This window comes from Malania oleifera, chromosome 4 (assembly GCF_029873635.1).
Source record: "Malania oleifera isolate guangnan ecotype guangnan chromosome 4, ASM2987363v1, whole genome shotgun sequence".
Taxonomy (NCBI): domain Eukaryota; kingdom Viridiplantae; phylum Streptophyta; class Magnoliopsida; order Santalales; family Ximeniaceae; genus Malania; species Malania oleifera.
The window spans coordinates 94,441,526-94,455,167 of NC_080420.1; the positions used below are offsets into that span (position 1 = coordinate 94,441,526).

At 35.1% G+C, this 13,642-nt stretch overlaps 1 protein-coding gene across 2 annotated transcripts in view; it reads right to left on the reverse strand.

Moving 5' to 3' along the window:
* The window catches only part of LOC131154262 (probable E3 ubiquitin-protein ligase ARI8), a 73,033-nt gene that overhangs the window by 640 nt on the left and 58,751 nt on the right, over nt 1-13,642 (reverse strand). For both annotated transcript variants that reach the window (XM_058106925.1, XM_058106926.1), the window contains exons 8-13: nt 12,423-12,530; nt 12,169-12,259; nt 11,958-12,047; nt 11,704-11,751; nt 9,281-9,452; nt 9,073-9,199 (exon numbers count right to left, since the gene is read on the reverse strand). In XM_058106925.1, the coding sequence (XP_057962908.1) occupies nt 9,073-9,199; nt 9,281-9,452; nt 11,704-11,751; nt 11,958-12,047; nt 12,169-12,259; nt 12,423-12,530 (636 nt within the window). The remainder of the gene's footprint in view (nt 1-9,072; nt 9,200-9,280; nt 9,453-11,703; nt 11,752-11,957; nt 12,048-12,168; nt 12,260-12,422; nt 12,531-13,642) is intronic.

Sequence of the window (13,642 nt, forward strand, 5' to 3'; positions counted from 1 at the left end):
AACTTTACTATGATGTTCATTTTAGACAGAGAAGAAAGAAATCTGGTTTGCAATTAAAAACATAGAAAAGGAAAAAAACCAACTGGCAAATGAAGAAGGGGAAAAATAAAGATAAACTCTAGGATAACGTTGCAAGGGCATTTTTATCAACAATATAATATATATATATATATATATGTGTGTGTGTGTGTGTGTGTGTGTGTGTTCAGTTATGATGTACAAGTGAGTTACATGACATCACCAAGCTCATAAGGACGATATATATATATGTTCGATTATGATGTACAAGTCAGTATCATGTCAGTATTGGTGCTTCCTAGGATGCATCATTGTCACTGAATGGCTCCATCGTGGATTAAACAATATTCTGTTCTGGAGGTAAAAATGCATTATCTAATACATTTTTATAAAACACTACCCTGAAAATGAAGTGTGTGCAATACAAGGAAGAGCAAAATTTATCACAATTTTATTTTGCCTTCCTTTTTAGGTTTTTGGTTGAGAAAGTCAAGATTTATGAGGGATGAAAAGAAGAGATATGAAGCCCTTCAAGATGACAAAAACCCGTACTCTATGTATCACACAGCAACATAAACTTAACACAGGATAAAACAGTGCAACAAGTCTGCCAAAATTTTTTCGATGTATCCAGCAGAGAAAAATATAGCAAAAGAAGAGGAGGAAGCATATCTGTACCAAACAATTTCTTCACTTTTATATGGTGTTCGGTAGGAAGGAAAAAATACAAGGGAAACGAGAAGAAAGGAAGATGTGCTTTCCTTGTATTTATTAACCTTGTTCCTATGATTTTAGGAGGGGCATTTCAAAAGATTGAGAGTATTATGAGGAATTTTCTTTGGTCAGGTGTAAGGGGAGAGGAGAGATCACTTGGTTAAGTGGAAGGAAATGCGTAGGACTAAGGAGGGGGAAGAGCTGGGTCTTGGTAATTTGGTGTCTAAAAACAGTCGTTTTGGGTTAAAGGTTGTGGCAGTTTCCCTAGTCACAGGGTTATTAAAAGTAATTTTAGTTTCAAGGAGAATTGGCAGGATGTTAACTTGGGGCAGCTTAAATGCTCATCTGATAGCCCTTGGAGGGCTCCATATGTGTGTTTCTTGTGTGGGAGTAGTTCAGAGAATGTCCCTCATTTGTTTCTACATTGCTTATGTTCTTGGGTTATGTGGAAGGGTGGGTGTGTCCCAAGTTGATGGAGGAGCTTCTGAATAATTATTTTGTTGGTTTTGGGAAAGGAAGGAAGCTGGGAAGCTGTGGAAGTGTGCTCTTAGCTGTTCTATGGGAATTTTGGTTGGAACAGAATGCTAGAATATTTTCTGGCAAGAGACCATCTTTGGTGTAACTTTGGGACACGGTGTGGTACTGGACATTGCTTAGGGCTTATAGTGCATGCTGTTTCAAGGGCTTCTGCTTTGATATTAACCATGATTGGGTGGAATTAGGAATTACTGACCTGGTTATGTTCTCTTTCTTTTTTCTTTAGGTTTTGAGGACTCCTGGTCTCTGGCTTTATGCCTCTTGTTTTGACAGTTCAGAATCTACTTCTCACTTATTCCTTCACTGCTCTTTTTCATGGAGCGTGGGAATAATTTATTTGGTCTTTTTTGGAGAGAATAGGATGTGCTCAGAGCAAGGTCATAAATTTCGATTTCGACTCAAATTTCAAAAATCCAAAAGTACGTAAATTTCGATGGAAATTTTGATTTTGATGTTAATTTCGATTTGAAAAAATAATGGAAATAAGTAGTAAGCATGGAATTATTTTATAAAGCTTTAGAAATGATTAATAGACATAACAATGTAAGTTTTAGGACTAATATATTACAAGTAAATACATCTATGCTGTGTAATATAATATGTGCGTCAAACATATTTGTAAGATAATGTCCATTAAACATATTTAGTGATCAGTTAATACAAATGAAATTCATAAACCATTTAAATATTATTTATTATACAAATAATGATAATTTAGACATGAATGGTTAAATAAAATGTTGTTGTAAATTTTCTTTTTTCATAAACTTCAAAAGCACTTGTAATAATCTTTTGTTTCAATAAAAATAAATAAAATAAATTAAGAGAAATTTCACTTAACTTCTAAATCTCTCATTTGCATTCCGAGGAAATTTCATTGCATAGTTCAAATTTTGACAAGTTTTGCTAAAATTTTGAAATTTCAATAAATTTTGGATGATTCGTTGAAATTTCGACAGATTTTATGCAAGATGGAAATCAATTGCCATTTCGATTTCGAGGGTGACGGAAACAAGAAATTTCAACAGAAATTTCAACAATTTCACGGAAATTTAAGACCATGGTTCAGAGTCATTGGAGGATACTTTGGAGATCTCTTTTTCTAGTTTTGGAAGGAGTATAGATGGTTTGGTGATGCGGAGGTGCAGGTTCTTTGCTGTTGTGTGGGAGATTTGTCTGGACCAGAACACACGAATATTCACAGGAAAGAAGATGCCATCATCTTATCTTTGGGGTAGGACGACATCCACTATTTGACCTAATGTCCTTTTCAGACATGCAGCATAACTGGAGGGCACTGCAATATTTTTTCCCTTTTTTTTGTTACATTTTCTACAAAGGATTTCTTATGCTCCTTTTTTTGTACTCTCTCCTCTTCAATAAAATCTCTTCTTTTTCTATAAAAATTTTTAAGTCATTATCTCTTGTCAGCATCAGTACTTCATACACAACCAGATTGCACAAAATATTCTCCTAAATTTAAGGAAATGTTTATTAAATTAGATCGAAAATTTCACTTGGGATTAGATGATATTACATGAAAATTATATTAAACGAAGATCTTAATCTATCCAACATCCAGACTACGCCCCAATAAATTAAAAAATACCATTAAAACAAAAGATGCAGTCAAAATTTTTTTTCCCTGTTCTTATCACTGCTTCTTTCCAAGGAATCAAGGATCCAGTCCTACAAGTAGGAATCATAATTTCATTACCAACTCCTTTTTTTCTGAAAGACAATTATGAACTTACTAAAACACATTCCAAAATAACACAAGCTGACTGTCTCTCAACCGTATCAGTGCCGATAATAATAATAATAATAATAATAATAACAACAACACACAGCAATAGAATAATTATTATTATACAAATAAAAAAAAAATAACAACAATTATAATAATAGCAAATTAGCAACAATAATAAACAAAAAATAAAAATAATAGTTATAGTAGTACTATAAATTTATTATTATAACAATTTTATGAAAAAAATAACAATCACAACAGCACTAATATTAATAAAAACAACAATAATAACAACAAAAAGGCCTCATAAGATTTTAAGAAAATGGGGTTTGGCAGCTGGTGGGTGGATTGCAACCTTCTGTGTGTCCACAACTAGAACTCCTCAAGGCTTCCTTCTCAGTTCTAGAAGCCTAGTCCCCACAAACCCCCGCCCCCCAACCCAACCCCAAAACCCCCCAAAAGAAAATTAAAAAAAAAAAAAGACACACACACACATAAACTCATTCTTGCAATGGAAGCTCTTTCAAGGATGTTGAGGGCGGCTACCAAGAGAGGCTTTATTTGGTGTTTTAAATTTGGGCACAAAAGCCCTTCTTGTTCAGAGAATTCTCATCTCCTCTTCATGGAGGGTATGGTTATCTTTTGTGAGGCCAAAGAGAATCAACTCAGATACCTCAGGTGCATCTTCCCCTGGCTCAAAATTTTTTTCATTTTGATAGAGAAGGAAATCCATTAGATAGAGAGAATGTACAACCAGGAGAGAAGACATCTCCTTAATGAAATTTGAGAGCCCCACCCCATCCAGCACCAAAAGAGAATCAGCATGCCTTAAGAAGAAAATGCCAATCATGAACATCTGAAAAACACATCCCCTTGAAGTTTCCATTGCCCACACACCATAAAGAAGCCAAAAAAAAGAACCTTTTCCCACACCAGCAAATAAGATAAATTTTCCCTGAAAATAAATGCAAGTTGCATTCCTTCCACAAACTGCAAATAAAGTACAATTCCATAATGCAATTCTCCCTTCTTTCTACCAAACCCAACAAAAGATACTGCCAAGTCCACTGTCCTTGGACAAACCCAACTTTCTCCAAAATAATTGAATAGCTTTCCAAATCTTCCATGCAAAATTGAAATACGAGAAAAAATGTGAAACAGCTTTTGAACAATCAAAACAAAGCATGCATATATCAGGAGAGAGAATCTTTAAAGCTATCCCATGGCTTGAAGCTTTATTGGACTTGCGGTTAATTTTAGGAAAGCAAAGTAATTCCGGTTGGCAAGGCGGGAACTGTAGTGCGAATTGCCAATAATTTGAGTCTAAAGTGAGAGGGCTTCCCACAATCTACTTCTGTCTTCCAATTCTAGCTTTAAGGCCAACTCTGGGTCGAATGCAGAAATTGACAGATTTGGAAGAAAAGTAGCCGATTGGGAAGGTCTTACCTCTCAAAGAGTGGCACACAATTGCTAAGAGTAACCTCTCTAGCCGTCCAACTTACTTTTTTTGTCTCATTTCACCATTCAAGAGCCACGGAAAGAAGACTTCAGAATCTTCAAAGGGAATTCCTTTGGGAGGAAGAGAAATAGTTCCACTTGATTGGATGGGACCTCTATGCTCCCTGCCGCACAGTGAAGGGGTGAGTCAAAGAAATCTTCAAACCTTTACCAAGGCAGCATTAAGGAAATGGCTCTGGAAGTTTGAAACAAAGCCGCAGGGACTGTGGAGCGTGGAAGACGGTCATTCTTATCATGGGGTTCACTGGGGAGGTCAATATTAATTATGGCTACAGCCTTTTGAAGGTATCAGTGTATCACACTTGGGAAACAAGCCCGCCTCGTACTTTGTTGGGTTTCTTGTGCGTAGTGGGAATAAATTCTTTTTGGCTTGATATTTGGTGCGGTGACACTGCCTTAAAAAGAAAATTATCCATCTCTTTCATATAACCTTGCACGGAGTAAAGTGAGTTGGTTGCAGGTATCTGCTACAACAGAGACAATGGTTTAACTTTGTCTCTGGGCAGGAACCTTGCAGGAGGCAAATCTGTTGTTGGGCGATCTTTACAATGCAAATATTAGAACCTACAAGGATGAAGCAGTAAGGCTGGGAACTAAGGGAAATATTCTTATTGTCAAAAGATTTTAGAAGCTTTTAAAAAGCTGACACACCTATTTTTTCCCTTGGATAATAGTATGGACAATTAAGACCTCAAAGATTTTTTTTTTTTTTTTGGGAGCCTTCTTGGGGAACGATTCTAACTAGATACAATCAAAGTTTTAAAAGGCTCAATCAAGGCTCTCAGGCAGGCCTAAAACGCCTTGAAGCTCAATCCAAAATGCCAAATCTCATAAAAGTTAACACATTGCACACTAAGGCTTACGCATTAGTACAAAAGGCACGCCTTCTGCGCCTTTTTAGTTGAGGCTTACGAATTTTAGGCATGTGAATCTCAAGTTAAATTTGGCTAGAAAATTTTAACCTTGTGTATATAGAAAAGGAATGTCAAAATACGAGTTGATTTTGCACACTCTTGAACCTCAACCTTTCCAAAATAACTGAGTTGTATCTTAAATCTGGAAAATAATTTGAGCTTTTTAATGTTATAGCTATCTTTTGTCATGGTTTATGTAATGAAATAAAGTTAGCAATTTTTGAATGCCCAACAAGGAGTTTGCAAATATATATGATTTTTTTAACATTATATTTGTGATTTTATTAAATTTTTTTTATTGGTAAAATATTGATTTTATTAACATATTTTTATCTAAAAATAAAATTCTCAAAAGGCTTATGCCCCAACGCCTTAAGGCTTATGCCTTGCCTCTTAAGGGTTAGAACGTCTCGCCTTATGCTTTTCACCTTTTAAAACATTGGACACAATTTAAACGGTTATCTTGATCAATCTGTGTTTTATGCGCAAGTCAGCAGAATAAAGCCCTAACCATCTTTTACTGCATGGCTTGTTTGCGAGAACTGTGAAGTCTGGCTGGGAGTTGGTTTAACATTGCTTGGGTGATTCTGGAGCTTGTGAAATCCCTGCTTCTGTCTTGGAATAGCTGCAGACTTCATGCCAGAGCTAAGGAAACCTGGGATTATAACCCCTCATTATGTTTTGTGGAAAATCTGGAGAGAGATAAAAGTCTTTGTGGGAGAACAGCTGCCGGTACTAAGAACTAAGAATATACTGTCAAACACATTTGCATTTTCAGAATTCTTTAAACCAAAACTTATTGATTGGACTCCTCGGATTTTTACAACTGTTTTGTTGTACTAGGGTTGGGCACCCCCTCGGTACTGTACTGCTGGTTAATTCAGTACGGTCATTACTTATCCCCCAAAAAAGGTATCTTAGGAAATTTGACAAGTTTAATGATGTTTTTATGCAGTTTGCTCAAGGGGAATCCGCATTTTACCGTCATAGTTTTGCAGGCAAATAACTTGATTCATTGCAGATGAAATTGTGATCATAAAGGATGATGATACAGAATTCAAGAGTCAAGAATGCTCACGCAAAATAAGTTTCAAACTAATTCTTGGTCGACTAAGATGCGTCTTAGGCATTGCGGTTGGTATATCTCATCATGATGTTTCTCTATCTCGCAAAATATGATATTCCCACGTGTCCAAACACAGAACTTAGGGGTGAGTTGGTATCTGACAGATGACACTGGAAAAGATAAAAGATTAGTTTGAAAACTGAATTATGCTCGGTCGAACAGAAAAGTATGGCTCCTTACATTGTTGATGCTTGGGAACTAGACATTGGAATACAGTTGTTTGGATTTTGAGGCATCTCAAAGAATACAGCAGGACCTAATTAGCTCAATGGAAACCATAGTCATATTCAGGCTGAGGGTTATGAAGACACTGGGCTGGATCTCCATAGGATAGAAGATCCACCATCAGCTAGCGTTTTCTCTGGTAGCAACTTGGTGTCATGGAAAAGTATGAAATGAATTGCTGTTATACAGAGATGGCACAAACCACATGACAGTTGATTTGGTTGAGGCACGTGTCAAAAGAACTTGGTTTTAAGCATGGCTGTTAAAGTTGTGACCCAAATCATAGTATCGTCCTACACCAAAATGATCCTAAATGAAATCACAAATTGGTAGGATCAGAGTAGGATTGGTAGGATCTAAGTAGGATTTGTAGGATCCGTGGGAAGGTTAGGATTGTAGTATGACTGTAAGATCTTACACATTATTCTCAAATTTTTCCAAATTACATGTCCTATGGGCTAGATGTTTGTCCTGCATAACATGTACAATGAGTGGGCAACCTAGGAAGTGATTTGGTTCATTTAATATTTGGGGGAAAAAAAAAATTATGGACTCAAATATTTGTTTTTAGATTGATATCCATAAGTGGTTCAAACCTACGTTGATGATATAAACAGATATTAAATACACTAACCCTATGTTTGGTTCACGGAATGTCTATTCTTACGAATAGGTTAGTTATAATAAGTTAGTTACAATTAATTATACAACAAATTATGTTGATACCATAAAGCAAATAACAATGTCATTTTTTTTATGAGTCCACAAGAAGGAATAACCATTCTCAAATTTCATCATGGAAACGTCTACTCCCTTTTTATTACATGCTGAATAAAATATAAGAAACATACGAGGAATAACTATTATGTATATTTCCAAAATTTTCACTATATTCCATCTTATTTCAAGGAATAGCTACTCCCCAAACCCAATGAGCTGTAATGGATTTGACAATAATGATGATGATGATTTTGATGATGGGCTTGATGATCTCAACGAAACTAATGAACCAAACAGTTGCTTGAATGTTAACACAAATGTTAATGAGCTAGCTTGATAGTTTGGATTTTGTCCTTTCTTTGTTTTTTATTCATATATTTCATATTTGTTTGTGTTGTATAGCAGTTTCTTGACTAATTTGTAATAAAATTTATGCTTTCTCCTTTCGTCAAATTTTTCTCTAGTATTTATCCCATTTTAATTATAATCTGGTTTGATTCAGGAATGCAACGATTTAAACATGTGATCCCATTGTTAAATGACGGCTCTACCATATAAGCAACTTGTTATTTTACTAGTCTAGAGCAATCACTAGATAATTGTTTAGGTTCATAATATTCAAATCTATGAAAAAGAAATGCATTTTTATAATCCATTTCATATCGCTGGTAGAATCTTATGATCCTCTATCCAATCCTGCTAACTCTTCCTCTGATCCCACATAGGATCTCAATTTTAAAAATCTTTGTTTTAGTACTCAACATATGAACTTAATGTCTGATAATCAAGCAGCTATTTATATTTACATATAATCCAATATTTCCTAGAGCGAACCAAGCATATTGAGGTTGATTGTCATTTTATTCAAGGGAAACTCTAAAAAAATCTGATTCATATAGTGCCAGTCACATCTACAAGTTGCAGATTTGTTTACCAAGTCTTTGGGAAATTCTTGAGTAAATTACATTTGTAACAAGCCAGGAACTATAACATATATGCTCCAGCTTGAGGAGTGTTAAGGGTATATTTGTCATATAAATACATATTGTTTAATAGAACATAATTAGGAGCAGGCTCTAGTAAATGCATGTTAGTTTGCTAGTTCTCTCTCTCACTCTCTTATACAGAAATTTCACCCTCTTCTCTCTTTTCTAACACGCAACACTATCTAAACCAATTTTCTTCAAAAATAAAGTACAATATAACTACACCATCTAAACCAATTTCGTAGTTTCAATTCGGATGAGCTACACACACACACACATAACTACAAGTATTGCATTGAAATTGAAGGAAAGAGGAAAAAGGACTCCAAGGGGGAGTCCTACTATTATTAATCAATAAGAAGGAATGGATTGGCTTCAGGAATGCAGAACTGAAAATGCTCAAATTTATCTCAAACACCATAAATATCTTCAACTCAAAATGGTATGCTTGCATATTCTTGAGATGCTGCTCGTAAATACCAACTAAATTTGGTTTCTGGACTTCTAGTGACTTTCAAGTCAAACAGAAAGCTATCTTAACAAGAACTTTTAGTAGGAAATCACCTGGTCAGTCCTGCTAGCTTTGTGCGGAACTCATTGAAATCTTTTGATGGGCCCTCCGCATTAAGATAATTTTGTAGATCCTTCTCAGCGCATTGATGAAGTCGTTCCAATCCCGACTCAGCCTCACCTGCAGAACAAGCATGGTGTCAATACAAGAACATAAACAGCATTAACATTTTAGCTTTTTCCTATGGAGAAAATGACAAACCTTGCAGGTATTCAAAGAACTGTCTCTTGGCATGTTCATGCTCAGGCAAATAATATCCATAGGCATATGTCCACTTTAGAACTCGCCTACATTCTACTATCTGTAGCCAGGCTTCTGTTATGAACTTTAGTTGTGATTCAGGTTGGCATTGTTTGTCACTCAGCTTCTCAAGCTATCACCCAAAAAGAAAAGAAAGAAAAAAAGAAAGAATAGAGAAAAAAAATATGGATAAGTCGCCAGAAAGCTTTTAAATATACAAGCTTTTAAACACTCTGCCATGAATCTGAGCTGTAACTCAGACTTGTTTGTTAGTCAGCTTCTCTGAGCACTAAAGTAGATAAATCAACAGTTCTTCTACAAGTATATAAAAATACATTAGATATCTAAGTCAGGAAAAAATGAGTACAAAAGAGTTGGATGGAATGCTGTTTGGTTCACTATTCTAGAAAATATCATGAAAAAAAAAACCTTAAGAACATAATTGAGTTAAAAAGAAGAAACGCAAAAAATAATGCAAAAAATAATGTAAACTTTGCCACAAGGCCAAAATCAAAACTCAGCTGGAGGTAACTAGCTCGTCATTTGCCACAAAGACATAAAATTTGAGCAAGAAACCCAGCAGATCAGTCAATAAAACTCCTTTGAAAGAGCCATTAGCCGAACACCTAAATGCATAGCAAGCCAGTCTAGAATACCATTCCAACTTCTAAGAGACCTCACTACTGGGTCCCAAAAGGACACAATTGTAGGATTACCACAAAGGAAAAAAATGAGTCGCAAAACAAGAAAGAAATTAGATAGTTCTAAGAGATTTAATTGTTTAGTCACCTAAATGCATAACAAGCCAGTCTAGAATACCAAACATTGCCAACCAACAAAAAAATGGAAAGAATGCTCAAGTCAACATTGATACCCGCACTCCCAATCTGGGATAATTAATCCTCACCGCCAAAACATTCCCAAAAGTTTGCAAAAATATTACAAACATTTGAGAAGCTATCTATATCCTCAGAAGGGGAAAAATGGGGAGCTATATATATCCTTAGAGAGAAAAAAACAGTATCATCAACAAGTGAAAGTGCATGAATCCACCCTAATCTCCTTCACACAAGTGCCAACCCCTCCACCTATAATCACACACAAGTTTTGAATTTTTTTTTCACACCTTTTATTGCAAGTGATTTTTCTTGTTTTTATTTGTACACGGGTGGCACCCCCTTGGTGCCCTATTGTAAATTTTATCTTTTCTGATAAAATAAAATAAAATCACACAAGCGAGGCAAAGGTGGAACTAGAGCTCATCCCTGCCAGACCATTAGCATAAAATTCATTAATCACTTCCATAAAACACACTAAACGACATCCCAAAAACCTTGAAAGAAAGTCATAGTAAAACAGTCAGCCCAGATGGTTATCCTCTTCCAACTCAAAACACAATCAATCTCACGTCCTTGTCCTCCAATGGTCCTTCTAGCCACAAAGCATTGACCTCTTAATTTGGGCAACAGTCTAATTCTTCTAGAAATCCTCCTCCAAATAAATTCACATAAACATCAGTGATATCCCCGTCAATAACGATATGATCCTTCCTCAAACTCACCAAATCTAAACCCCAACCCCCCCCCCCCCCCGGGCGGGTGCCAAAAATATATCTCTAGTTCGTCAATAATTCCTCCTCATACCAAACTCCTTCAACCACTTCACTGCACCTTTTGCCTCCAAATTACCACCCTCTTAAAAATAATCTTTATGAAATTTATTCAAAAACTCAACTCCTCTACCAACCAAATCCTCAGATTGAGGACACTCCTTTTCCATCCTATCCACTCCACCAATGCCCTGTAAGACATTACTCTTTTAACTCTCATACCACCAAATACTTCCAAGTTCCAAGCTTTCAATTTGAACTCGTTAAACCTCAATTTCTTCATAACACAATAACCCTCCTCCCACCATGAGTAGACCAACTCTGCAAAACCAAAATGAGACAATCACTCTCAAACCTAAAGGGCATGGACACCCATCTAATAAGACCGGACTCAAATATAATAGGGGAATGACCAAAAACTGCACTGTGCCTCTTGAGAAACATTGAAAAAAAGTTCTGCAGTAAGCACAAAATCAACATGCTTTGAACATTAGATGGCATAACCATATATTCATATTTCCTAACAAAGTAACACTAAGATGCAAGGTTGGATGTGCAGAGTTCAAAAAGCCCAAAAGAGGTATTCTTCATGCATGACGTTTACAATAACTGAACCATATCCAGTAAAATTCTGCCATCATCTACTTTTTTCTGCCTTTTTTCAATCTTCCCTTTGTTTGTGCGTGTGGGGCTGGGATATTTTTTTTTTTTTGGGGGGAAGGGGTGGCAATCATGAAAAAAAAGAGAGTTAGATATTGTACAATAGTTCGCTTACATGCACAGTCTGCATTTGCTGTAGGTCTGCAAGTGCTTTTTGTCTAGACTGCAACCAAAAAAAAGATACACATATATATATATATATATATATTTTAAAATGTGACTGAATAAATGTTAAAATATTCATATAAGTTGATGAACATGATAAGAAAAAGACTATATTTTTGGCTTTTGGCTAAAACAGTTCTTCAATTACAAGAATCCATGTCAACATTGGAGCAATGAAGGTAGATTCAACAAAACAGCACATACCGATTGATTGGTTGCCCATCTTTCATAATAATGGGTATACCTCTCTAAAGAGTTCTTTGCCATCTCTCGCCGTTTCTCGGACTCGTCATACTGCAAGCAGTGCAAGAATCCAATAAAATGAGTTGTCCCTATGGTAATGCGGTTGTCGTGCATGCTTATCAAGAAAAATGTCCAAATGTCACAGCAGAATGACTAGCTAAAATTATACTACCACTCCCTCTTGCTTTGCAGTCTCATAACGATTACAGGCATAAAAACCACCAGTCCTCTCACCATGGTCTGTCCATGCACCGAGGCAAAGCCTGAAAGCATAAGTTAATCAAAAAAGTTGATGAATAGATGGATAAAAAAAATTCTAAACTTCGTAACTAAAGATGTTCCTGAGAAGTCAGCCAAGATACAAGTGGAAGAAAGACTAACTCTACCAAGTGCAATTAAATTTTGACAGTTGGAGTATATACTTACCAGCAAAATTCAAATTTACAAGGTGGAGTGCAGGTAATATGCATACAACCTTGGTTTTTCTCAATTGGCCGTTTGCACTTTGGACAAGGCTTGGAATTAGCTAATATCCTGAAATGTCACAATTATGCAGTTTTTAGCTTTGTATCAATAAATATTCATAGGTAATAATTGGACATAAAATAATAATAATAATGAGCAGTTTCTCATTCAATCAATACAATTATGCAATAGCTAATTAAATTCAGACTGTTAGGGGAAGCAAAGAAAAAAAAATATTGGATTTAGTAATTTAATAAGTCTGCAACTATCAGTTTTAGTACAAAAGAATATATGCACTATTGATAAATAAAAAAATACAACTAAATATCTCCAAATATATTTTCAAACCACGTAAAAATGACAATAATAAATAAAGAATATTGTCAGTCAGGAAGAAAAGAACAAAGAAAATTGTTATTGTTATTTTAAAAAAATAATCAATAGAAAATGAAAATTATTACAAAATTTTAACTCCTACATTTATATTTAAGCAACTCAAGCAAAAGTTCATTATTGTTAACATCATTATAATTGCAGCTGTCAACATATGTATTGTTTTGGGGCATCAATTTCATTATTTTTTTCATAGTAGACATCCTATCTTGTATTTGTATGCATACCCAAATTTTCAAAATCAATTTAAAATTTATATGGAATAAAATTTACCAGAAAGCAACTAAAACACATAACAAGTTATGTTCATATACATGACAAATTAAGCACCAAATACTGACTACTCCATAACAACCATGAAATAGGTTTGGCCACGACATGCTAAAACATTTTGGTCATTCACCAATCACCACAGTACAACAATTAACAAAGCACATAAAATCTCCAAAATACCATAAAAATTATGAGCTTTCCGATCTTTCTATTAAAAATAATTATTCAAGTTCACCCTATGTCACTATAATCTTTCATTATCCATATGGGACAGCAATTACAGAGGATCCAGCGTTTTCAGTTACAAAGTACAAGTTCATAAACTTAGCCTTATGGATTTTCTATGCACCTTTCAATATAAGAAAATGGGTAAAAATGGATTAACCAAATAGCATTAGATTCTGAGCATTTTACAGAGAATATTATTATTTTATAAAGGCACCAAAAAAAGCAAGCCTTGTGAAACTATCATCCAATCTTGAAGAATCAGTGAAACAATAAAAGATCAACTTCAC